Source organism: Canis lupus, chromosome 1 (genome assembly GCF_011100685.1).
Source record: "Canis lupus familiaris isolate Mischka breed German Shepherd chromosome 1, alternate assembly UU_Cfam_GSD_1.0, whole genome shotgun sequence".
Lineage (NCBI taxonomy): Eukaryota > Metazoa > Chordata > Mammalia > Carnivora > Canidae > Canis > Canis lupus.
Window position 1 is genome coordinate 26,045,471 of NC_049222.1, and position 22,593 is coordinate 26,068,063.

Sequence of the window (22,593 nt, forward strand, 5' to 3'; positions counted from 1 at the left end):
TCATAATCCACGCCCTTGGATAGGCTGTGCTTTTCATTCCGTATAGGGTGAGGTGGGGGAGGACTAGTCTACATTCTAAGTAGGTGAACCCCCTCGTTTAAAATGAATAAAATGTTTTTCCACTAAAGGTGAGAAAGGAAACTTACACAGACACAGAAAAGAGGCCGCCACCTTACTGTCATCATCACAACCTGCTGGCACACACACACAGAAGCTTCACTTAACCTCACCTTATTTACTATTTGGCAACAACTAATGTTTGAGGCCTGGGAAATTTTTGATTTGAGATCAACATAAAATTTAAAGAACTATTGAGTTACCACTTTGTTTCAGGCATTGTGAATTTAAAGATGCATAAGCCCCATCCAGCCTCTAGTAGCGTACCTCCGCCCCAATAAACAGACACCTGTTAATAATTTATTATAATGCAATGAGTTCTGTAATAGAAATGTATTGGAAGAACTCTTCACTTTGGCTGAGTCCAGGATGGCTTCTAGAGGAAAAGGTGTTACCTTGCGTCTTAAAGCTTATGCAAAAATTGCTTGGGCAGGTTAGAGCCATTCTAAACAGAAGGATTAGTTCTAGCGTTAGGTTCCTTCAAGTATCTTTTCAGAATCTTTATGATCTTACCTCCACCAGCTTCTCCAACTTTATTTACTTTACATTCCCTCTCCAATCTAATATCAAGCCATGAAGGAGAATTTTTTTTTTAATTATCTCTTTGATGATTACATTTCCTTTTTTGTTCTCGCTTTCTGGACTGCTCCTTATGCAGATATTGGGTCATCCAGAGTGAACCTCTTATTTATTCATCTTCTTCTCGTCTACTTTGCAACTCTTCCTATTCTTGCTCCATCTTATAGGAATTTCTCCCAACTTTATCTTCCAAGTCCTACAGCTGAATTTTTCATTTCTATTATCATTTATTCTCTCTACCCCTATTCCCATTCCCCCATCGGCAGTCATTCTTGCATGGTTTAGTGGTTTGTTTGTTTGTTTGTTTGTTTTTTTTTTAAGATTTTGTTTTGAAGTAATCTCTACACCCAGTGTAGAGGGCTCAGATTTACAGCCCTGTTATTAAGTCACACTCTCCACTGGCTGAGCCAGCCAGGTGCCCCAATCTCGCATATTTAAAACAAATCTTTTTTTTGTATGTATTTCCATAAGATGTATATTCTTGTTTTGCACCCATCTATTTTTCATGTATATAAAGTGTACCGTGGTGTACATTCATATTCCTAACTTTCTCTCCACTTCCATTTTCTACTTCCTATCTTCCATTTACATGTTCAGTGTTACAGCTGAAAATACTATTATATTAGTTTTCTGGCGTTGTTGTAACCAATTGCCACAAAGTTGGTGGCTTAAAACAACACAGCCTTGTAGGCCAGAAGTTCAACATCAATTTCACTGAGACAAAGTCCAAAAGGATCTCAAGATCTTTAACTTAATCATGTCTGCATGGACCTTTCTTTCAAATAAGATAACGAGTTCTAAAGATTAGGATGTGGACATATCTCTGGGAGCCATTCATTATTAGCCTACTGCAAATATCCATTCATAATTTTATATACTCATCATAGACATATGAACACATTTGGAACCCTTTTATTTATAAACTATAATGGAATATTTTGTTTAAATGCTACTTCCTCAGGGAAGTTTATTCTTGGAGGATCTTTTTATTGGATATAGGAATATGGGGAGAGAGTTGTTATCTTTCAGCTTCTTCGGGATATGATTCTACTGATTTTGATCTCTATAATTTCCATGAGAAATCAGTATAATTTTGCATGTTACATACCTTTTTATTTTCCTGGCTGCTTTTTGGAATTTTCTCTTTGAGTTTCAATGGTTGACTTGTATGTGTCTAGGTATGCATGTATTTTTTTTTCAAATTTGTATTTTAATTCTAGTTAGTTAACATATGGTGTAATATTGGTTGCAGGGGTAGAATTCAGTGATTCATCACTTATGTACAACACCCAGTGCCATCACCCACTTAGCCCATCCCCTGCCCACCTCCTCTTCATCGACCCTCAGTTTGTTCTCTAGAGTTAAGGGTCTTTTATGGTTTGCTTCCCTCTTTTTACCCCTTCCTTTGTGTTCATCTGTTTTGTTTCTTAAATTTCACATATAGTGAAATCATATTGTATTTGTCTTTCTCTGACTGATTTATTTCACTTAGATAATACACTCTAGCTCTACCCACATCATTGCAAATGGCAAGATTTCATTCTTTTTGATGGCTGAGTAATAATCCATTGTATCTATATATCATACCTTCTTTATCCATTCATCGATCAACAGATATTTCAGCTCTATGGTTTGGCTATTGCTGATAATGCTGCTATAAACATTGGGGTGCATGTGCCCCTTCGAATCAGTATTGTTTGTATACTATGAGTAAATACCTTATAGTGCAATTGCTGGGATGTAGGGTAGTTTTATTTTTAACTTTTTGAGGAACCTCAAAAATTTTGCATTCCCATTAACAGTGTAAGAGGGTTCCCCATTTTTCATCTCCTCACCAACATCCGTTCTTTCCTGAGTTGTTAATTTTAGCCATCCTGATAGATGTGAGGTGGTATCTTACCGTGGTTTTGATGTGTATTTCCCTGATTTTGAGTGATGTTGAGCATTTTTCATGTTCTTGTTGGCCTTCTGGATGTGTTCTTTGGAAAAATGTCTGTTCATGTCTTCTGTCCATTTCTTAACCGGATTCTTTGTTTTTTGGAGTGTTGAGTTTGATAAGTTTTTTATAGATTTTGGATACTAACACTTTATCAGATATGTCATTTCCAAGTATCTTCTCCCATTCCATAGGTTGTCTTTTAGTTTTGTTAACTGTTTCCTTCACTGTGCAGAAGATTTCTATCTTGATGAAGTCCCAACAGTCCATTTTTGCTTTGATTTCCCTTGCCTTTGGAGACATAACTAGAAAGAAGTTGCTACAGACAAGGTCAAAGAGGTTACTGCCCGTGTTCTTCTCTAGGATTCTGATGGTTTCCTGTCTCACATTTAGGTGTTTCATCCATTTTGATTTTATTTTTGTGTATGGTGTAAGAAAAGTGATCCAGTTTCATTCTTTTGCATGTGGCTGTCTAGTTTTCCCAACATCATTTGCTGAAGAGACTGACTGTCTTTTTTCCATTGGATATTCTTTCCTACTTTGTCAAATACTAGTTGACCGTATAGTTGTGTGTCCATTTCTGGATTTTCTATTCTGTTCCACAGACCTATGTGTCTGTTTTGTGCCAGTGCCATATTGTTTTGATGACCACAGCTTTGTAATATAGCTTGAAGTCCAGAATTGTAAAGCTTCCAGCCTTGCTTTCTTTTTCAAGATTGCTTTAACTGTTCAGGGTCTTTTGTGGTTCTATACAAATTTTAAGAGTGTTTGTTTTAGCTGTGTGAAAAATGCTAGTGGTATTTTGATAGGGTTTGCATTAAATGTGTAGATTGCTTTGGGTAGTATGGACATTTTAACAATATTCATTCTTCCAATCCATGAGCATGGAATGCTTTTACATTTCTTTGTGTCCTCTTCAATTTCATAAATATTCTATAGTTTTCAGAGTACCTCTTTTGGTTAGGCTAATCCCTAGGTATCTTAGGGTTTTTGGTGCAGTTATAAATGGGATTGATTCTTTGACTTCTTTTCCTGCTGCCTTTTTTTTTTTTTAATTTTATTTATTCATGAGAGACACAGAGAGAGAGCAGTAGAGACACAGGCAGAGGGAGAAAAGCAGGCTCCACGCATGGAGCCTGATGTGGGACTCGATCCCAGGTTTTCCGGATCAGGCCCTGGGCTGAAGGCGGCGCTAAACCGCTGAGCCACCCGGGCTGCCCTTTTCTTGCTGTTTATTTTTGGTGTATAGAAATGCAACAGATTTCCACATGTTGATTTTATATCCTGCAACTTGGCTGAGTTCTTGTATCAATTCTGGTAATTTTTTGGTGGAGTCTTTTGGCTTTTCTACATAGGTCAGCTGCAAATAGTGAAAGTTTGACATCTTTCTTCTGATTTGGGTGACCTTTTGTTGTCTGATTGCTGAGGCTAGGACTTCTAGTAGTCCTTTGTTGAACAACAGTGATGAAATGGACATCCCTGCCATGTTCCTGACCTTAGGGGAAAAGCTCTCAGTTTTTCCCCATTGAGAATATTAGCTATGGGTCTTTCATATATACCTTTTATAATGTTGCGGTATGTTCCATCTATCCCTACTTTGTTAAGTGTTTTTGTCAAGAATGGATGCTGTATTTTATCAAATGCTTTTTCTGCATCTGTTGAGAGGATCATGTTCTTATCCTTTCTTTGATCAACGTGGTGTATCACACTGATTGATTTGCAAATATTGAACCATCCCTGCAGCCCGGAATAAATCCTACTTGATCATGGCGAATCATTCTTTTAATGTACTGTTTGATTTGATTTGCTAGTATCTTCTTGAGGATTTTTTACATCCATATTCATCAAGGATGTTGGCTTAGCATTCTCTTTAGGGGGGTCTTTGCCTAGTTTCGGAAAAAAGCTGGCTTCATAGAATGAGTTTGGAAGTTTTCCTTTCCTTTCTTTTTTTTTTTTTTTTTTTGGGAACAGTTTAAGAAGAATAAGTATTAACTCATCTTTAAATGTCTGGTAGAATTCCTCTGGGAAGCCATCTGGCCCTGGAATTTTGTTTGTTGGAGATATTTGATTACTGATTCACTTTCTTTGCTGGTTATGGATCTGTTCAATTTTTCTATTTCTTCTTGTTTCAGTTTTGGCAGTTTTTAAGTTTCTAGGAATTTGTCTATTTCTTCCAGATTGCCCAGTTTGTCGGCGTATGATTTTTCATAATATACTCTTATATTTGTTTGTTTTTCTGTGGCATTGGTTGTGTGTGTGTGTGTGGGGGGCGCTGTTACTGCTCTGGCTTTTAACCACCCTAGCCCTATTTAAAAAGGCACCTCCTAACTCTGGGAAACGAACTAGGGGTGGTGGAAGGGGAGGAGGGCGGGGAGTGGGGGTGACTTGGTGGCGGGCACTGAGGGGGGCACTTGACGGGATGAGCACTGGGTGTTATTCTGTATGTTGGCAAATTGAACACCAATAAAAAATAAATTTATTATTAAAAAAAAAGGCACCTGCAGAGCCTCCACTGTGTGTACTGTGCTGCTCCCTGAAATCCATCTGTCTTAATGGGAGGGGTGAAAAATGGGGTTGGCCCACTCTCTTCCTCAGAGACAGATGTTCACAATCACTGCTGTTCAGGAAACCCCCACAGAAAAGCAAACAATCTCCTCTCCTGTGTCCCAGGAGTCCATCAGATCCCTGCCTTCACCCTGTATCTACACTGTACCCCTGCCTGGTGGCACACAGTGCTCCTGTGTTTTATCTCAGGTGCATGGCTGGATTTCAAAACTCCAAATTTTAAGGACCCAGCATGGTGTGGACCCAGGCCAATCCTCTAGGGGATGGTCTCTCCTTGCTGTGGTTGGTACTGGTTTATCTGCAGAATAGCAGTTGCCAGACTGCTCCAGGACTTGGAGTTTCTGCTAAAGCATGGCAAAAAGCTGGCTTCCAGGTTGGCTATCGTCAGGCATCTCTTCCTGTATGCTATTAAATGGGGCAGTTCAGTGGAGCCCTCCCACTCTTTAGTTCTCTGAGAGGCAATGCTGCTTCTCCCAGACACACTCCAAGAAGGGGAGAGCTATCTCTCCCAGCATGACCCAGGGGATCCTCAGAGGATGCTGTCTACTCCCCGGTTTCTGTCCTCCTTCTCCTTCCCGGAGCACTGCTGTGGCCACCAGGCTTGACGCTGGTGATGATGTGGACTTCTAAAACTTCAGCCCTTCAGCTCCACTGCTTGTAAAAAGTTGCAATAATCAGCCCCTCTCACTTACCCATTGGTTTTCGGAAAGTGTTTTTCTTATGCAATCCCCTGAATGCTGCTTTATCTTTCTCTCTCTCTCCTCTGTGATCAGGGCTCTCGCTTCTCCAAGCGCCCATCATTCTTTTCTCCCCTAAATCACATCACTGCACCTCCTACCTTCCACAGTGTGGCCTCTTTTCTCTCTCTCTAGTTGGCAGTTTATTCTCTCAGTCCTCAAATGATTTCCTGGGTGTTCAGAATGATTTGATAATCATCTAGCTGTGTTCAAGGTTTGAAGCAAGCATAAAATCCTTCTCCACCATCTTAACTCCTCCTTCTCTCTTATTTATACTTCTTGGGGTTCACTGAACTTCTTGAATTTGTAAATGTATGTGATTCATCAAATTTTGGAAGCTTTTGGACATCATTTTTCAAATATTTTTCTATCTCATTCTTTTGTCTCCTTCTGGCAATCCAATTGCATGTATGTTAGAAATACGTATTTAATTATACATATGTTAGGTTTTTAAATTTTGTCCCGCAGGTCATTGCAGTTCTATTTAGCTTTTTCAATTCAATAGTTTTTCTCTCTGTTCGTCAGTTGGATAATTTTAGACCGATCTAGCTTAAAATTCACTGAATCCTTCTTTTGTCAACTTTAGTCTACTGCTAGCTCTTCCAATAAATTTCTCACATTTTATTTTTCAATTCTAAAATTTCTTTTGATCCTTTTATAGTTTATGCTTTTCCTATTTGCTCGTTCATTATGAGAATTATTATTATTTTAAAGATTTTATTTATTTATTCATGAGAGACAGAGAGAGAGAAGCAGAGACACAGGCAGAGGGAGAAGCAGACTCCCTGTGGAGAGCCTGATGTGGGTCTCCAGGATCAGGGCCTCAGCTAAAGGCAGTGCTAAACTGCTGAGCCCCCCGGGCTGCCCCGATAATTATTATTTTACATTCTTGAGTACATAAAATTCTAGTCTGCAATTTTAACATTTCTTAAAAGATTTTATTTATTCATGAAAGTCACAGAGAGAGACAGAGAGAGACACAAGCAGAGGGAGAAGCAGGCTCCCTGTGGGGAGCTCAATGCAGGACTGGATCCCAGGACCCCAGGATCACACCCTGAGCTAAAGGCAGATGCTCAACCACTTAGCCACCCAGGCATGTTAAAATTAGTTTAACATTTTGATTACTTTGGACTCAGTTTCAATATTGCCTTTTCTCTTGTGTAAGAGTCATGTTTTTCTGTTTCTTTCTTTTTTTTTTTTTTTTTAAAGATTTATTTATTCAGAGAGAGCGAGAGAGAGGCAGAGACACAGGCAGAAGGAGAAGCAGGCTCCATGCAGGGAGCCCGACGTGGGACTCAATCCCAGGTCTCCAGGATCACACCCCGGGCTGCAGGCGGCGCTAAACAGCTGGGCCACCGCTGGGCCACCGGGGCTGCCCTTTCTGCTTCTTACTATATGTAGTAGTTTTGTATCATATCAAGGGCATCATGAGTAATACATTGCAGGGACTTTGGATTCTGTTGGTTTCTTTCAAACAACACGGATTTTTTTTTTAAATGTCAAGAGTTAAACTTTGTATCTGTTTCCCTCATAGGAAGTAGCTGAAATTTATGTGCATTTATTTAGCCTTGGCAAGGTTGCTAAGATTCTGCCCCATGAAAGTGTGGGTCAAAAGCCAGCCAGAGATTTAGGCAGAGTTAATATGTGGAATGATGGTCTTCCTTTTTTGGAGTCTCTCTTTTCCAGGATTTTTCCCCTCCCCTCTATTTCCAGTAGCTGTGGTTGCTCTAAACTCTGCCCCCTAGTTTTCCAAGAAGTAAAACAAAATTTTGACAATTAGTTACCCCATGTGGCACTGACTAGGGTCTGTCCTTATACTAGAAGCCACAAAAATGGGAGGTTAGCCACTGCCATTCTTTTTTTCAAGTGTTGATCATCATCCTCATTGTCTGCCACCCCCTCAAGTCCTGTATACTTTTGGTTACTGTTCAGTATCTTTAGGTAGTTGTTTGAAAAACTTTTTTCGGCTTACTTTTGTTATCTGCAAGGTAGTTAGTCTTACAGAAGTTCCTAGTAGTTGTATTTTATTTAACTAATAACCTATGCTGGGTTGGGTGAGAAATCTCCAGATAGTCAGTGAGTTTGAGAAGCACTGCCTTATAAAACTTTTCATGAGCTGCTATAACCAAGATCCCTAAAACTATCCTTTTTCTACCATTCCTCAAACCTGATTGTTCAGTAAACCCTCTAATTCTCTGAGCCGTTCAATACTTTATTAGCAGATGCATATTTTAAAATGTTGGTCATTCAGTTGTATGCAAAGAACTGTAAATGATACAGTATTACCCAGATTTTCTACAATGAATATGCCTTCTTGTCCTAATACAATATAAGAAAGCAACTACTGGGGATGCCTGGGTGGCTCAGTAGTTGAACATCTGCCTGATCCGCTCAGGGCGTGATCCCTGAATGCCTGGATCAAATCCCACATCTGGCTTCTCACAGAGCCTGCTTCTCCCTCTGCCTGTGTCTCTGCCTCTCTCTCTCTCTGTGTCTCATGAATAAATATAATCTTTAACAACAACAACAAAAAAGCAACAACTGTCATTTACAAATAAGGAGATCATCTATAACTTGGATACACAAGAGGGAAGTTGGCATCAGTTATAACTCAGTGTCATGTGCTGAAGTCATATGATACCAGAAAATGGATACGGCGGACTGCCAAAGTGTTCAGCATTTACTATTATTAAAACTTTTGTTGCAAAATGATAGCATAGAATGTCCAAATAAAAAGAGTCTTTAAGAGCATCTCATTCAATTCCCCACTATATTTTGCAGATGAGGCACTTGAGGATCAGAGACTAGAAGTGTTTTGACCAAAGCTACACAATGAAAAATGATAGAGGAAAATCAGCATAAAGAATTCTTGAATCAACAATCTGCCCTTTAACTTCATTGCTGGGGTTAGAACTGGTTAGGTGACTGGGAGTTTTTTCTCTCTTTATTGCAGCTCTAGTTCTAAGGACGGGAGTGGTCCTGGCTTTATTCCAGTGGTTCTCTAATAAAAACTGCGGTTATCAAACACATTTTAGAGCATCAGGATCCATTTTTCAAAAGAAATGTTACACAGCAGCAGAACTAGTCTAGAGAAAGTAACATTGGAGTCTGGAGTCCTACAAATTCAGGTCCTCCTTATATCCCAAGTGAATGCATTTAACATGAATTTAGGATTTGTTCTATTAGCCACTACTCTTTTTCATTTATAAATTAGCTATGTTGCTGATTTATAATTAGTTTATCAATAAATTTTAAGTATTATCTCTAATTATCTTCCTCAGTATGTTTAGTTCCCACAAATTCTGAATCAGCCCCGTAGCAAGCAGCCACAGCACCCAAAAGGCTCTGGGCAGCATCTGGTAGCAATAAAAACAAGGACTTAGAAAACATTCTTAGTAAGACTTATGAAAAGGTAGATGAGCATCGCACAAAATCCTCAAAATATGTAAGCTGTTAACAACATAGGCTTCTTATTTAGTTTTTCAATCATCTAGCTCCATTCTCTCCTATAACCATTTCCCCCTTAATAAGCTAGGTTTTCCAATTAAAGTCCTTCCTTACATATGAACTTTACAAGCTATGACCCGCTGTCTTTATTAATTTATTCCATTCTTATTCATCTAGTTTCTTATATTCTTTTCCATTTTCTTCCCTCCCAACTTTTATTTCTCCTTTGATTCTTCCCTTGAAATAATAGAATTCTATCTTCTTTGGCCCAAACCTTTCTTCAGCTACAACTAATTTTCTACAGTATATATTTTTTTTTTCTCTACAGTATATTTAAAGCCACATACTACATAAGGCAAGACTAGACCTAGTGTCTATATACCTATACGTTCCTGAGCTGCAGCAGGAATATTTCCTGAGTTTTATCTTATTTCTTAGCTCCCATTTTCATCCATTAGGCTTATCTTCTATCCCAAAAGGTAGGGACATTTTAAACATTTTCAAAGTAAATGTGTTTTTCTTTTAAATGTGGTTTTCTGGGATGCCCGAAACCTGCCACTAATTCCCAAGAGACGCTTATTTATCTAGCTCTAGTTCTGTAGTTATCTGTAGTTCTCAACATGGCTTTCTTTTAGGTATGCCATCTACTCAGTTGCTCCTTTAAACTTATTTCGATGTGTTCACTTAATACACAATAGTTTAGTGATTCCAATATGCAAGTCACTGTACTAAGTGCTGGGCAGTTTAGGGCAAGAGAAAGTAATATTTAAGAACCTTTCTATGTGTTTTCATATGAAGTTCTCTATAAGATAAATAACTATATTTACAGGCACAGTGGTAAACACTTTAAACAACCATCACATTTAATCCTCACAAAATATTATACTATTATCAAGATTTTGCTGGCTCAGAGTAGTAATTTGCCCAAGGCCACAAAGTGAGCTAAAATTTGAACTTCGCTCAGCTGCTCCCCACCACTGGAAGATAAAAAAATCTTTAATGAGGCCTAGCCCAGCTTCTCTTCCCAGCTCTGGTCTTCTTGCTATTCAACTCAAAGATCTTTTCTGTCATTTAATCTGTCCTGCATCTCTTCTGACATCTGTTCTAGGCTGAATTGTGTTCACCTAAAACACATATGTTTAAGTCCTAACCCCTAGCACGTTATATCAAGACCCTATTTGGAAATAGGGTTGTTCTAGATGTAATTAGTTAAGATGAGATCATACCAGAGTAGGGTGAGCCCTTAATTCAAGGTTAACTGGTATCCTTGGGGTCAGTTAAGCATTGGATTTTGGCTCAGATCATGATCTCCGAGTCCATGGGCTCCCTGCTCAGTGGGGAGTCTTCTTTTCTCTCCTCCTCTGGTCACCCCACACACCTCTTGTGCTCTCTCTTACTCACTCTCTCAAATAAATAAATAAAATCTTTTTAAAAAAAGATAATTAGTATCAGGATGCCTGGGTGGCTCAGGTTTGAGCATCTGCCTTTGTCCCTGGGCTTGATCCTGGAATCCGGGATCGAGTCCCACATCAGGCTCCTTGCATGGAGCCTGCTTCTCCCTCAGCTTATGTCTCTGCCTCTCTCTGTGTCTCTCATGAATAAATAAATAAAATCTTTTATAAAAAGATAATTAGTATCCTTATAAAAAAAGAAAAATTTAGACACAGCTACAGAGGGAGAGAACATCACATGAAGACTGAATTATGCTGCCACAGCCAAGGAACACCATGATTTCTGGCAAACCTCCAGAACCTAGGAGAAGGGAATAAACAGATTCCCCCTCACAGCCTTAGAAGGAACTAACTCTGCAGACACCATGATTGCAGACCACTTGCCTTCACAACTATAAGACCATAACTTCTGTTGTTTAAGTCACCCAGGTTTTGATACTTTGTTATGGCAGTTGTAGCAAACTAATAAAACATCTACACTTAGGACAGGAACACAAATGTCTACGTTCTTTTTCTGCCTCACACTGCAATACTCCCTTTCTCCATGTATGCAACTTTTTAGCACAGTGAAGTAGAACCAGTTGCATTGTTCCCAACTTCAGATGTGAAGAGTTATTGAACTCTGTGATCATCCACATTTGGGCAACCATTCAAATGGAGAGGGGTTGGAACCATGAGATTTAAAGTCCACTGCGCTCAAACACCAGTTTTTGCATTTATTAGCTGTGTGACCTTGAACAACTCTCTAAGCTTATATCCTTACTTTGTTCAAGGGGGCTAATGCCACCGCTACACATAGGGTCTCAAGGACAATCAAGGGAGAAAATATAATAATTTTAAAATAAAAATTATTATTTATTGTTCCTAAAACAAACTTCAGAATTTACCTTTCATGGGTATTTCAGATGCACATTTGTGTACTTTCTATAAGTATTATAATGTGCTGGTATAAGAGTGACTCTGGCCTTTAGTCTCTATGTAATATTGTCTTCCACTTTTGGCAATATCCAAAATTGAGAGGAGGTAACCTTAAACAACTGAACAAGGAGAATTTATATTAAAGAATCCTTGAATCACCTCAGTGTCCATTACATTTATTCCTAGGATTAGAAACAGCTATATGCTAGAACTTCAAAAAAATATGTAGGTCTGGTTCTAAGGAAAGAAATTTACAAATGATAGAAAAGATACTTAGAAGGCCAAATATTAAGGTATAGGCCCATGATATCTGAGTCTACATAAAAGATTACCAGCTGCTAGAAGACAGATAAGAACAACGTAAGATGCACTTAATTGTTTTCCCTCTATATAGATACATTGCTTAGAAATGATTATTTTTTCCCCCTTATGTTTCTTGAGTATTTACCAAATTCTCTGCCTTCTATCTAAGATTTGTTTTGGGGGAAGGAGAGGGGAGGAAATCTAAGATGAAATCTAATGCTTAGCACATTAACTTTTATTAACTTCAGATAATTAGAAACTGCTGAAACCACCAAATTCTTTCTTGAAAATGCAAGTGTACTATGATAACTTCCAAAAAAGCCAAGGAGGGTATTAGAATGCCCTCTCCTTTTCTCTCATCCTTCCTTAGAACCCTTTCATTTGTTGTTTTCCCATTTCAAATGCTGCCACAGCCTCAAATCCATCTTTATCTTTCCACATCATCCCTATTCCTTAAGCCCCATGCCATTTTGTACCTTCCCTGTGGCCTTTAGGTATTCTAATCTTTGGTTCAAATCTTAACCCTCCCACAACAGTGAGAGTGGCAGAAATAAATCTCATTCTTGTAAACTCTGCAGCTTTTTTTTTTTTTTTAAATTTTTTTTTTATTGGTGCTCAAGCTGTCAACTTATAGAATAACACCCAGTGCTCATCCCATCAAGTGCCCACCTCAGTGCCCATCACCCAGTCACCGCCCCCCCCCCCCCCTTCCACCACCCCTAGTTCGTTTCCCAGAGTTAGGAGTCTTTCATGTTCTGTCTCCCTTTCTGATATTTCCCACTTATTTTTCTCCTTTCCCCTTTATTCCCTTTCACTATTATTTATATTCCCCAAATGAATGAGAACATATAATGTTTGTCCTTCTCCGACTGACTTACTTCACTCAGCATAATACCCTCCAGTTCCATCCACGTGGAAGCAAATGGTGGGTATTTGTCATTTCTAATGGCTGAGGAATATTCCATTGTGTACATAAACCACATCTTCTTTATCCATTCATCTTTCCATGGACACCGAGGCTCCTTCCAGTTTGGCTATCGTGGCCATCCTGCAGCATTTTTTTAAAGCAAACGTTTAAAAGGTAATTGAATCAACAACTAAGCGAGCAGCCTTTTAGGATGAGTTATGAATAGACACTAGAAGCTCAACACTTTCAATATGAAAAATCTGTAAGCATTCAAAAAGATAAAAACGAACCATACAGATGTGTTAAAATTCCAGTTCATCTCTGCTGTCCTGGTTAATTCTGCCCCGCCCTCATGTTACCCAGTTTTTTTTCCCCCCCGCTCTCTCTTCTCACATTATCTGTTCACTACGTATCCATAGTGAACCGTCCGGGCGCCGATCAGATGCCTGAATGCTGATGGCTTGGAGACTTGCCAGGAGAGGAAGTTAAGAAAAAGAGACTGATGATACGCAGCCGTATTCCATATATTTGCATTTTGAAATGGAGGTAGTAGGGGTTTGGCTGACATGTGCAAAATTCAAAATGTTGCCTGCCCCTGGTTGAAGCCGGGTTCCAGGGCTCTGGGATGCCCCCTCTAGCTCCGCCCGTCCTGCAGGCCAAAATCAGGCGGGATTTCTCCAAGGCTCGGTTCTCACCACTACATTCCGGTCCTGGGTCGGGCACACCGTGGGCGTATTAAATGCACCTCCTGAATCCTGATTCGCGCGGGATTACGAATTTAGGGGACGATCTACCGTGAAAAAAAGAAAAAAAAAAAAAAAAAAAAAACAACTTCATTTAGAACCAACTACCTTTAGAAACCGTAACCAACCACCTGAGGTTCCGCTTTACTAAACACATCACCGGTGAAGCGGAATTTGCCTAGTGCTTCGTACCGAAAAGGTGCTGGCTTTTCGTTTCCCAACAAACCAGGATCGCCTCCAAAACGACCTTTAGAGTGACTGAAACGAGAAGGGAGGGCATGCGGCGCAGGAAGGCCCAGTTGGCAGGGGCGACAGAAAGTCACAGCGCAGCGCTGCTGACCTAGGTTGACACTGACTGCGGAGCTCGAGCGCCGCGGGAGCCAAGCAGGCGGCGCAGGAGCGCGCTGGGCCTCCTCGCGCTCCGTAGGACGAGCCCTCTGGGCCTCCGTAGGCCACGCCTCCGGCGGGGAGGCCGAGGCGAGGCTGCCCGCGTTGGTGCCTGTTCCGCGTGTCAACGACCGGCCGCGCAGAGTCGGAAGACTAGGAGTGCTCCGGCCTCAGAGCCGCCTCAACCCGGAAACAGAAACTCTCCGGCCTGGCACCACCAGAGCCACCTCCGTCAGGAAAGGCAGTGCACATGCGCGCAGGGGGCCCTGGGCAGCCCTTAAATACCGTCATGCGCGCGCGTGCGACCTCTTTCTCTGCCGCCGCCGAGTCGCGCGGAGGCGGAAGCTCCTGGTGAGTTGAACGAGGCGGGGGTAGTAGTCTTGCCCCTGCTGCTTCTGGCCAAGGTTGGGTTACGGCTGATTTGTTTAGTCATCTGGTGTTTTTGTTTGTGTCTACGTTATAGTGCGGTCAAGATTCGGCTACACTCGTAATCCACCGCCATGGCCGAGGAAGGGTGAGGCCGGGGTGCCGGGGTTCCGGGGTGCCGGGGTCGTGGTGCGGGCTCAGGGTGGGCCGCAGCGCCCCGAGGCCACCTCGCAGAGGATTGCGCGGAATTTGCTGGTGGTTTTGACTTGGTTTGGTGCATTTCAGCATTGCTGCTGGAGGTGTAATGGACGTTAATACTGCTTTACAAGAGGTGCTGAAGACCGCCCTCATCCACGATGGCCTAGCACGTGGAATTCGCGAAGCTGCCAAAGCCTTAGACAAGTACGTGTATCAGTCTCAATACTGTGGGTTGTTGGAACCGGAGCAAAACTGCAGCCAAGGGAAGAAAGCGTGAAGTTCATGGTGTTAGCACAAGAGTTCTGAATGACATCGTCCTACAGGAAACCTAGGAAAAGGTATCAGAACTCAGATATGTATAGCCCCACAAAGTTCGTGGGTTCCTGTTTCCAGTGGGAGTAAGCATTTGATGTTTCTTAACCAAAGACTACAGCGTTTGAATGATGACTTAAATTGTCGGATACCCCTTCACTCTCTCGATGAGTGAAACATGAACAGTCTGACAAACCTGTAGGTTGTGGGACGAATCACACTTGAAAAGGACAGCTAGGAGTCCTCATTTGGCAGTTTGCAAAAATTGAAGTATGAAGTTAGGGAATTGCAAGCTATTGTGGAAGTAGCCGGATTGTTGGGAGAATTCAGAAGGTAGTAGCTGTAGAGGTGAACACATGAGAAATAATTGTAAATAGATCTGCTTAGTTTTGGGGCTAGAGACGTTGGCCAAAACAACTGCATGTATTAACGATTTGAGCTGAATTTTAGTGCACTTTAAGAAGTTCTTAAGTAATTTTAAGGCTGTTCAGCTCACTTTGGTGTAGACTGGCCACTTGAATCCACTGAAAAGAACAGTTGGAAGCCCTTCGAGTCCTGGTGTGACTCCCCTGCAGTATTTGTACAGTGATGGTGCTGCTCGGTATTGTGTTCCTGGGCCAGTAACCGGTAACAACTCTTAAGCGTGGTTAGTTTCATACAACAGCTTTTAAACGCGTAATTGGCTTGCAAGAAAGGATGACAAAAGTTTGTGAACTAACGGTACATAAACTTAGTATTGGGGAGTTACTGAAAGCTTGATCCTGTAGATGAACATAGGCTCTTTAACAGGTTCCGCAAGCTGAAGGAGTTGTATCTTCCAGTGGGTGTTGCTTGTTTTGCCACTGAAGTCCTTGCAAAGATACATACCTCCCTTATAAAGTGCCAAGAGAGTAGATTCAGACCTGAGATTGAGATTTCTCCTATTGGATTTTGCATTTCAGGCGCCAAGCCCATCTTTGTGTGCTTGCATCCAACTGTGATGAGCCTATGTATGTCAAGTTGGTGGAGGCCCTTTGTGCTGAACACCAAATCAACCTAATTAAGGTAAGTTACCCATTTAATTTGATTTATCTGAATTGTTAAGAGATACCTTAGTGTAATAAAAATTGAACCACTTAGAGTTGTCTGGATTAATGCTACTTTATCCTATCAGTAAATTTCGTAAAGAGCGTGTCCCTGCTTTCTGGTGTGGAACATCACATAAACATGGTATGTTGGACTGTGCTGAAGCTAGTTACGGAAATGTTATATTCCTGTGGAATTGCTAATTTTGGGTGTTGGTACAGAGTGAGCATATTCTAGGTGATATTGGTGCTGTACATGATGACAACTGGCTCCCTCTACTGAACTGCAGTGAGGAAACTGCCATGTCACCCTATCTGATTACAGCTACCTTTTGGGTCTGATTTATTGTCAGTATTCCTGTCTGGTAACTAATCCAGTGATTTTTTTTTTTTTTTAATTCCACTCAATAGGTTGATGACAATAAGAAACTAGGGGAATGGGTAGGCCTCTGTAAAATTGACAGAGAGGGAAAACCCCGTAAAGTGGTTGGTTGCAGTTGTGTGGTGGTTAAGGTAAGTCAGTATTTCTCTCTGGGATGAATGTTGTGCTAGGAAGCTGTGTGTGTAGGGTTTTAATTGTTAAAAGTCAGGAAAGTCATAAATTTGTTATTTTCAATATTTAAAATCCCTTTTCTACCTTTCAGAAAAGGAAAATAGGCTGCAATTAAGCCAGCCAATGAATCTGCTTACCTGAATATGTTTCTGCAGAAATTTAAAAATTGCTGGCAATAGTAATGCCATGTTACGAGCCTTAAAGACACTGAAGTCCTTAAGGTCCCTGAAAATGGCTATAAGAAATTTTAGTGTTGTGAAACATTTTCCTAAGACACAAGCTAACTTTAACTTTGTAAAGCTTCACCATAACTAGTGCTAACAACTTGGTAGAGTTTCTAAATGTTTAAAAAATGGTTTTTGTTTATTTTTTTAGGACTATGGCAAAGAATCTCAGGCGAAAGATGTTATCGAGGAATACTTCAAATGCAAGAAATGAACAAATAAAAAACTTGGTTTTTGTTCCTCACCTGCCTTTGTTTATTTTGGGGGCATAAGGTCTCTGTTAGCAACGAACAAAAGATAATCCTTGTAGAATTAGCAAAGTAACTAACTGGAAACCTGCTACTTCTCCTGATTTCTAAAGGAAAGCCTACTCCAACCACTAAAGTGTGGGTAACTGAAAACAATGACTTACAGATAGCCTTGCAGTGATTGTGACTGCCAAGGTTTCCTAGATGTCATTGATCAAGACTAAGGCTAGGCAGCCTAGGACCTAGAGGAAATGGGCCGAGGCTGGTCAGTGTGGTTAACCTTGGCAGTCCTACAATTTGGCAGCAGGTTGAAAAAGTTGAAGTCAAACTGCAGATATGGGCAGGATTGGATTTAGGGTATGGGACATAGTAGAAGATGGCCAGAAGTGATTAATAACGGACATGCCTATTAGAAAAGGTCTGTCCATGGGGTTTGTTAACACTTGGTGTTAGATAAATGTTAATTAAGCACAGAGGCAGGATGTGCTTTGATACGCTCAAGTCTCAATCCCAGGGAAAGGTGATTACACACGTATTTCAGGCCTGGACCAAGTTACTGTGAGCATGAATTAGCCATGTAGGATGAATAGTGTTGTAATCTTTTTTTTTTTTTTAGTGTAATCTTAAACCCTGCCAAATTGCTGCCTGGGGCACTTTGAATCTCTACCCTAGTTTCCCAGTATTGCTGTTTAGTTAAGGAGGGGGCACATGTGTGAACTGGAGCCAGATCTGGTTTTGAATGCTCACTTGTTGAATAAGCCCTTTTCTAAAGCCTGCCTTTGGAGAAGTAGCAGCCTCTACCATCCCTGAAAACTGCTGTTCTCTGCCTGGTAGATTTACTGTGGTGGAATGAATGGCCTCAAAAGCTGTATAGAGTTAAAGCCATAAATAATGTACCCAGGGGTTCATCTACCATTAAATGTCAACCTGAGATATCGAATTTCTAAGCAAAGAGCTTTCTGTTGCTCTTGAGTTCTGGTTTATGTCAACATCTGAAGCAAACCATTGAGTTATTCTATTATCTGGCACTGTTGGAAGATGTTGAGGGAATAGCAAGAACCTTTACCAACTTTGAGGCTTAATGGTTTGTGGGGAATTCTGAAGCTCGTGCTAGGGAGAATGGCCAAGTACAGCACTCTTCATTTTTTTCACTAGACTCCTTTTGGGGGGTAGTATGGAGAAAACCAACTGCTCAGTATTCTGTTGTCTCACTAAGGTAAGCAGTGCAGCCTTTTTTTTTTTTTTTTTTAAGATTTTAGTTACTCATGAGACCTAGGCAGAGGAGAAGCAGGCTTTATGTAGGAAGTCCGATGTGAGATCCTGGGGTCCAGGATCACACCCTGAGCCAAAGGCAGACCCTCAGCCACTGAGCCACCCAGGCATCCCAACATTGTTTTTTGATCTTTGCATCTCCATTGTCCCCTGGGAGAAAACCCAGTCTCTTCAAGGAATACTCTTGTCCTTGATCCATCTTTCTCAAAATAGGTACTACCCTACTGTGGCTGTTACTCAAAATCCTGCTACTCTGGATGATAACCATGCTCTCGTTTGCTGTTGGCTTCTGTCTTCTAAATGTCCGTGTGACCAAAAAGACCTCATATGGTCAAATCCAGTTGCATCACAGTGTTTTCCTCTTCCCTCTTGCTGGGATTTTCTCCTATAACTTTGCCATCCATAAATGAGTGCATCCACACTTCCCCTTCAGTCTTTTGTTTCTCCCTTTGCACTGTGTTAGAACCAGAGTTGGGCTCTGGCCCATTTCTGTGCAGCCTTCCTGGGACATTCCTGTAGCTTGAGATTCCTTCTATTTCTAAATCAGTTCTCATTTTATTTTTGATCAATGGTAGACAAATGATACATTCTAGGGAGTGCCTTGTGAACACCCACTTGAACAAGTTTTGTATACATTAAAGTGAACGTAATCACCCTAAAATGTTTTCGTTAGAGGAGTTAACTAGCGTATCAGGCTCTTTACCAAGCGTTCATCTCTATTTTCTTCCAATTTTCAAGGCATTGGCATCTGGGGTCCTCTGCTCCTGCTTCTACCTTGTATGGTCCTCAAGCTCTTTCTTTGCTGCAGTAGCTTTTCCGCTAACTGATGCTGTGAATCACTGCTCACTTCAGGTAACATCCACACAGCTCGGAGAGCAGGAGTTTGAGCTTTATGCTTGAAGTATAGTTTTCCCTATCTGGCAGTCTACTTCAAAACCCAGTTTAAATGTAACTTCATCCCTAATGATTGTGACCTGTCTACAGCTTTCATGGGATTCACAGTGGAGCTCCTCCATGCTGAAGTACCAAGGCAGAAGCAGCTGTCTTCGTTTTTTACTGGGAAAAATACTTCTGTGAAACCAGTTGGTCTCAGAATCTTGACCTCTCATGGACCTAAGCCAAGCACTTTATACTGTTAACTGGCTCCTATGGTCAGTCAGTGAGACCTGGACATTCCTGTTCACTTAGGCTATAAGAAACCTCCAAATCAAAATCCTCCCATTTTCTTTGTCCTTACCTCTGTTTTTATTTTTGCTTGGTCTTGGTTTTATTAAAAGTTCTATTACATGTATTTTTGGTAAGCCACTTTTAAGTGCTTTTAAAAAAACCAGGACATCCGCAAAGGACTTAACAGGGCTGTATTAAGTCAATGTCTGTTAAAAACAGGAATTTGTTAGTAATTTTTAACTAGATTGTGGAAGCAGTGAAGCCATTATGCAGGCAGAAGTGCATAGAAGTCCTAGAACAGTGTGGGAGTATCAGTTTGATTGAAGACTAATCTAGCCCTTAAGATGGAGCTTGAATTTTTCTTTTTAGGTGAGTATACATATAGAATTAGGTTCTGTTCAAGGGATATGTTCAAGCATTTAATACTTTTTGCTGTACTCTTGAGACCTAGAGGAGGAAGATAAGGATATTTAGCTAAGGAGGGGAAATAAGGGGACAGCTTTCATGACTCCAGGCTGGTGATGGGGCAGGCCTAGAGGGGTGAGGCATTGTCTTCCCAGTCAGGGTCCTCACCTCAATCTACAAGCCAGAACAGGAACTTGTAGGCAGTAAATTCCAGAAAGAGCAGTGGAGGCATCATGGCTCCACTGATGGTTAAGGAGAGAAGCCACTAGGCTCACCTTCCTGTAGAGAATCTATTGGTTAAAGTATGACTAATTTCTGGTGGCTGGCCAGGTGCTGGGGGGCAGAGGGATCATGGAGGTCAATATTGAAGATTAATCTTTCAAGGGTTGTCAAAGGGTTGTATTTGGGACTTGGGTTACATAGTCTTGCCTCAGAATGTTCACAAGGATTTGGACTGGTGCTTGCTCCCAAAGGGAAAAAGATTGTGAGTCCTTTTAAAACCTGGATTATGTTTCAAATAGCACAAGCACACCTAAATTCAAACTGCTTTATCACAAGAAAGGTGTTTCAGCCAGCTTTTTTTTTTTTTTTTAAGATTTTATTTACTTATGAGAGGCAGAGTCTTAGAGGAGAAGCAGGCTCCCCATGGGGAGCCCGGTGCAGGACTCCATCCCAGAACCCTGGGACCATGCCCTGAGCTGAAGGCAAGATGCTCAACCACTGAGCCACCCAGGTGCCCCTCAGCCAGCTTTTTATCTGAAACCTGTATTACCTAACCACAGTCTGCTGATTGAAGTTGCATTACAATTTGGCCTTTGCTTGGAAAGACTTAGAAATGAGGAAGGTGATCTTGAGGATTCCTTATCTATACAAAAGGGACAATTTTCTCAGCTTTCTCCTGGTTTGCATGAAGCATCCCTTCAGTATGCCTTTGCTTTTGGTCTTTGACCATCATCACTGCATTCCGAATTTGCTGATTTCCACAGCAAATTGGCTTTGGAAAGAGAAAGTGCCAAAGAGGGGAGAGAGAAGTACTATTACAGGTAGGAAACCGATCTCTTTCAAGTCTCTTTATGAACTAAACTGGATGTGAAATATGTAGAGGTAGAGACACTAGTGATCATCCTGTAGTCCTGACAACCCAAGAGGTTGTATGTTAATTTCTCAGGTTTTTTTTTTTTTATTAAGATTTTATTTACTGGGCAGCATGAGTAGGTGGGGAGGGAGCAGCAGACCCCCTGCTGAGCAGGGAGCCTGATGCGGGGCTCTATCCCAGGATCTTAGGACCTGAGCCGAAGGCAGAGCTCAACTGACTGAGCCACCCAGGTGCCCCAACTTCTCAATTTTTGATGATAAAGGAAAAAAATTGTACAGCATCAGTTCAGAATGCCCTTAGGTAAGAGCACTCATTTATTGTCTAATAATAATAATGATTAAGTAAAATGTATAATTATATAATGGGATATCATGGTACCTAAAACATAGACAATATGAAGGACATTTGTTAATGTATTTTAAAAGAATATTCAAAATGTACAATAGGACCACATTTTGTAAAAACAATAACATATATAAGGATATACAACGAGGTTTTAGTGGTTTCTGAAAAGGTGGATATTTTGGTTTACCTTTTGCTTTTTTTCCTTCAACATGTATTGCTTTTGTAATAAAACCTATTTAAGGAAATGAGATAATGGTATAGGGCTCTCTTGGGGTTAATATTAAGTACCACTAATACACAAGTTAAAGAGAATAATGCTTTGTGAACAAGTGCATTTATTTACTTGTCCAGTAAAATAGCAATTGGGTAAAACACAAGCTTTAAAAGGCTGAACTTAGACTTAGCCAGCAGAGGGCAGTAAGAAGCTGGTGCCTGGTGAGGGACCTGTCTGCAAACCAGTCAGACAAGTACTAAGGACAGTGCTCCTTTCCACAGCACTTACCCTAACATCGAACAGAGACAAAACTAGCGTGGCCCCTGCACAAGGATGACACCCAAATTCGTGAAGCAGCAGTAACTATAGCAGGCTCCCCGTAGGGAAAGCTGCTCCCGCTCTAATATTGTTGGGCTTTAGTTTACTACTTAGGCTGCATTCACTTTTTGCCTTGCTATTGCAGAATCTGCGATCCCTGGCCAGGGAGGTTGTTTTCCTTATGTCCCTGGAAGCTGTCAGTAGAGGTGACTGTGGTTATTTTTATATGCAACTAAGAAATTGAAACTCTGCAACACATTCCTGGAGGAAAGTTTTGAGTCCATAGTTGTATGCTTCTGTTAAACTCCTCTTCCACTACACTGAGATTTGTCTAGAGCCACCTGAAGGCCAGAAGGTTTCAGAGCAGGCCGATTGTGGAAAATGGGCAGAATTTGGAGAGTATCACGGCAATAGATATATTTTGGAGATTACAGTTCACATGATAGCTCCATGGAAGCATTGACTTGGTTCTGTGCTGTGTCTCTGACCTTGAACAGTACTGGTGTGGTAGGCACTTGGATATTTTCTCTTGGATAAACAGATTTGACCTGCCTATCTGTCTAGTAGGTTAGTTAATTTGTGGGTTTTCTTTTCGGGCTTGAACTCCACAGCCTCTTTTGCTATTTCAATTTCTCATGTTCCTTTTATTCTGGCAACAACAGTGAATCTCTCAGGGTGGGCCTCTTTTAGACTAGAACGGTGCCAAGCTGTCTCAGCCTCC

General features: G+C 41.0%; 1 protein-coding gene, 1 long non-coding RNA gene and 4 other non-coding genes across 6 annotated transcripts; 5 read left to right on the forward strand and 1 right to left on the reverse strand.

Annotated features, from left to right (window-relative positions):
* Nucleotides 1-13,332: 13,332 nt before the first annotated feature.
* On the reverse strand, nucleotides 13,333-14,140 carry LOC111095265. The gene is made up of 2 exons (XR_005353504.1): nucleotides 13,896-14,140; nucleotides 13,333-13,750 (listed from the first exon to the last, which is right to left on the reverse strand). It is a non-coding gene; the product is annotated as an uncharacterized LOC111095265 (long non-coding RNA).
* A 188-nt stretch (nucleotides 14,141-14,328) lies between these two features.
* RPS12 (ribosomal protein S12) lies at nucleotides 14,329-17,051 on the forward strand. The gene is made up of 6 exons (XM_038526046.1): nucleotides 14,329-14,441; nucleotides 14,554-14,604; nucleotides 14,742-14,858; nucleotides 15,908-16,010; nucleotides 16,442-16,543; nucleotides 16,959-17,051. Exons 2-6 carry the CDS (start codon nucleotides 14,591-14,593, stop codon nucleotides 17,019-17,021), a joined length of 399 nt encoding a protein of 132 aa, XP_038381974.1. The 5' UTR covers nucleotides 14,329-14,441; nucleotides 14,554-14,590; the 3' UTR covers nucleotides 17,022-17,051.
* LOC119869906 lies at nucleotides 15,089-15,162 on the forward strand. Its single transcript, XR_005354891.1, has one exon. It is a non-coding gene; the product is annotated as a small nucleolar RNA SNORD101 (small nucleolar RNA).
* On the forward strand, nucleotides 16,280-16,356 carry LOC119869922. The gene has a single exon (XR_005354903.1). It is a non-coding gene; the product is annotated as a small nucleolar RNA SNORD100 (small nucleolar RNA).
* On the forward strand, nucleotides 16,697-16,826 carry LOC119869914. The gene has a single exon (XR_005354897.1). It is a non-coding gene; the product is annotated as a small nucleolar RNA SNORA33 (small nucleolar RNA).
* A 4,768-nt stretch (nucleotides 17,052-21,819) lies between the features above and the next one.
* LOC119869895 lies at nucleotides 21,820-21,922 on the forward strand. The gene has a single exon (XR_005354882.1). It is a non-coding gene; the product is annotated as a U6 spliceosomal RNA (small nuclear RNA).
* The last annotated feature ends 671 nt before the right edge of the window (nucleotides 21,923-22,593 follow it).

Excerpts from the sequence above, each read along its gene's own strand:
- RPS12 (XM_038526046.1), top strand. Across the intron at positions 14,859-15,907 it reads GCTGCCAAAGCCTTAGACAA|GCGCCAAGCCCATCTTTGTG; the intron begins GTACGTGTATCA and ends TTTGCATTTCAG. Across the intron at positions 16,011-16,441 it reads ACCAAATCAACCTAATTAAG|GTTGATGACAATAAGAAACT; the intron begins GTAAGTTACCCA and ends TCCACTCAATAG.